This window comes from Triticum aestivum, unplaced genomic scaffold (assembly GCF_018294505.1).
Source record: "Triticum aestivum cultivar Chinese Spring unplaced genomic scaffold, IWGSC CS RefSeq v2.1 scaffold108501, whole genome shotgun sequence".
Taxonomy (NCBI): domain Eukaryota; kingdom Viridiplantae; phylum Streptophyta; class Magnoliopsida; order Poales; family Poaceae; genus Triticum; species Triticum aestivum.
In genome coordinates, this window is record NW_025240898.1 from 1 (window position 1) to 3,465 (window position 3,465).

The window sequence follows — 3,465 nt, forward strand, 5'->3', positions numbered from 1 at the left end:
ATAAGTAGTAACATAGATGCCACATAAGCAAAAATGTTGATGTGGCAAATAGTTAATGAGGAAAGAGGCAAATAGAGTAACCTAATATGTTACCATCACATAGCGCCTTTCAATGCAAAATGAGTCTACAAGACAATAAATGAACATGTGTATATTACTATACATAAGACACTTTCCACTATAAGGATAGTAACATAGAGTAATAACGTATGCATGTTACTACTCTAAGTTACTCCCCACTATGACCAACCTTATACAGGTGGCTCGGCGATATCCCGCAAGTGCAAGATTTTCGGGAATGTGTGCATGCTTGGTCCATCCACCTAGTAATACCCAACATCCAACTATCCCCATAATTAATTAATACCCATCACTCGATCCTAACAACTAACAACTGCCTAATGCATTAACACACATCGATATCGAACCCATCCTCGTGGACACGATACTTCACACCATGCTAGCAGTACTACAGTCTATTCCAAATGTGATTCCTCGTTGGTCAGTAGACGCCCTATTTAAGCACATGCATCCCCCTATACATCCTCACCAATACCAGTGCTAGCAAATCTAGCTATCCCACCCTCTCTCCGTGAGCTAGCCCACCACCACAAGGTCCACAACTACAGCTAACTCGGTCGAGATGGCTCGCACTGCAGCTACTAAGCTCGTGCTGGTCGCCCTGGTGGCGGCAATGATCCTCGCAGCCTCCGACGCGGCCATCAGCTGCGGCCAGGTGAGCTCTGCCTTGGCCCCCTGCGTCGCCTATGCGAAGGGCAGCGGGACCAGCCCGTCTGGGGCCTGCTGCAGCGGCGTCAGGAAATTGGCCGGCTTAGCGCGGAGCACCGCCGACAAGCAAGCTACATGCAGGTGCCTCAAGAGTGTTGCCGGAGGGCTCAACCCCAACAAGGCCGCAGGCATTCCCTCCAAGTGCGGCGTCAGCGTCCCCTACACGATCAGCGCATCCGTGGACTGCTCTAAGATCCACTGATCGATTTCTGGCCGCCATCATCGCCGATTATAGTTCCAGCGATTGATGCTGAGTACGTTGAGGTCTCACACACACATATATACATATACATGAATAAATGCTCTGATATGATCTCCATGTGAGAGATAGGAGTACGTACATCGAGCCAGCTTTGCATAGCTGGCCACTGTTGTATCTATTTTGTATCAGCGTTTGATTGTTCGTTCACTCCCTTTGAGCAGACACGGGAGTTTGTTGTACTTTGTACGATGTACGCTTATCATATATGGATTATAAATTAATCTACCTCTATTCGGTTAACATGCGTCCTTATTTGAAAGGACTAAGAGCATCTGTAGTAAAGTCACGATAATGCATATGAAGCCATATGAAGCCATATAATGCATATGAAGCCATATGCATTTGGAGGCTCGCCAGGCGACGCACAAGTTCAGAGTCGCGATATCTGAATCTTCAAAATTTGGTACCCACGGTATCCAGTCCACCAGGGTTCAAGTCCTTATGCTCGCATTTATTCCTCGATTTATTTCAGAATTTCCAGCGATGCGCATTCAGTAGGAGGAGACGTCCCGTCGACGACGAGGTGCCTGCGGTAACTTCGTAAGTTTTAAGATGATATGTCGGCTCAGTGTTTCGAAGGTGCTCATAAGGATATGGTATGCGTTCATAAGGATGAGCGTATGCGTGTGTATATGAGCGCTTGCGTCTATACCGTGTTCAAAAATTTGGTACCCACTCATCAATGCGACATCTTTTTTGAAGCAGGTCGATGATGGCTTAGGCCGCAAATAATAATAATAATTCTTACTTTGGTGATGGATCGAGGCGTACCAGGTGCCTTCCATGGGCGGTGAAGGATTCACGGTTTCCACCTTTGACGATGACTTGAAGACCCCTAGCCTTCCAGCGCAGGACGGAGTCAACGTGTGGATGATGGTAGTGGGATCGGCCACATTGGGCACTGGAATCTTGGGTTGCAAGCAGTCGGCATCCCCCAGATCTAACGACAATTCCAAACGCACGACTACAAATCATCAGCCCGCGTCCCTTTGAGGGTAAACCAACACAAACCATGGACCAACGCGCGGGAGTAAACGGACAAATGTCCGATTTGAGTCCGCTTTCAACTCATTTCCGGCCCAAACTTGAGACGCGTTGGCGGTTAAACGGACACGCGCGGACGATCGCGACTTCTAATGCACCTAGTACTTTTTCCCCTGTTATTTAATGGGGCAAGTACTACTGGTTGGGTGACGGTGCCTCTGCCATTCAACTCAGATCTACTCGTTTGTTATTTGCGGCAGTAATATTGTTTATGAATCTAAGATGAACATACTTTGCCCTTGTCCACCCCTGGCCCGCTCATCGGCGACACACCTGTCCCTTGTTCTATCCCCCTCGCCCGAAACTCGGGCCGCACACCCCGTCCCTCTCCCTTCTCGTCCCTAGCCACCTCAGCCGCGCTCGTGTAGCTGCCGAGCATGACCGCGTGCTCTCCACAACACTAGTTGTCCAACCCTTCGCCCCCGCCTCAATCGCAACCGGCAGCGGAATTTGGAGCGGATCTAGCCGGATTTGTCTGCGGCAGGCCACTGAAGGCCACAGAGCGCCATGGACTGGCCGGGTACCGGTCCGGTCAAACAACGCGCGCCCCCAGGCCGCATGCAAGTACTGACTCCGTCTCTAGCCTCTCGGATCTACCCCGTCGCTAATTCGGCAAGTACACTAACGGTCGTCGTCCGGACTCGGTGCTGGCCCAAATGCTCGTCGGCGCACCGAAGCCGCTCATAAAGTGCGACGACTATCCAGTGAAGGTCATGTGCCGCGTGTCTACAACGCCGGAACACCCCGGATGAGTGTCTGTCAAGTGCAAAAATGATGGGGTACGTGCTAGTTCGCTTCGGCTGCGATTCCGGATTTGGTTTGTTTGCTTACAATCAAATATTTATTGTGTAGAATGGATGCAACTTTTGATTTGAGGAAGAAGAATACATCGATGTACTGTTAGCATGCAATTTAATGCTCGTCGGTGCACAGACACCACTTATAGGATGTGACCGCGTCTGGTCGCCCGGCCAACGCAAACCACAACCGGGCAGACACGGCCCCATCCCCACCCCCGAACGGACAAAATCCAGACAAAACAGACGTCCATTTGGGATCGTGCGTTGGAGTTGACCTAAAGGAATTAGCGATGTTGGAAGTTCTCGGCCTAGCCACCTGGAACGCGCCTGATCTGGGAGAAGACTAATAGAAACATCGGGGGCGTGGGGTTTTTAATGGGCTGGGCAAAAAAGTATGGGATCGTGATACACCATCTTATTTCTTCTCGAATTATGGCTCAACAAAATTTTTATTTTCCAAATTTATTTTTATCATCCATGTTTGTGTAGCATCCTTAAATATCTTAAAGAACTTACTACATGCTGCATGACGTAGAATGTAGACATAGTAGAGGGCGTCTATATAATAAC

The 3,465-nt window shown here is 49.3% G+C and overlaps 1 protein-coding gene across 1 annotated transcript; it reads left to right on the forward strand.

The window, feature by feature from the left end:
- The first annotated feature begins 530 nt into the window (after nucleotides 1-530).
- On the forward strand, nucleotides 531-1,291 carry LOC542871 (non-specific lipid-transfer protein Cw18). Its single transcript, XM_044590859.1, has one exon. The coding sequence runs from the start codon at nucleotides 644-646 to the stop codon at nucleotides 989-991; it is 348 nt and encodes a 115-aa protein (XP_044446794.1). The 5' UTR covers nucleotides 531-643; the 3' UTR covers nucleotides 992-1,291.
- The last annotated feature ends 2,174 nt before the right edge of the window (nucleotides 1,292-3,465 follow it).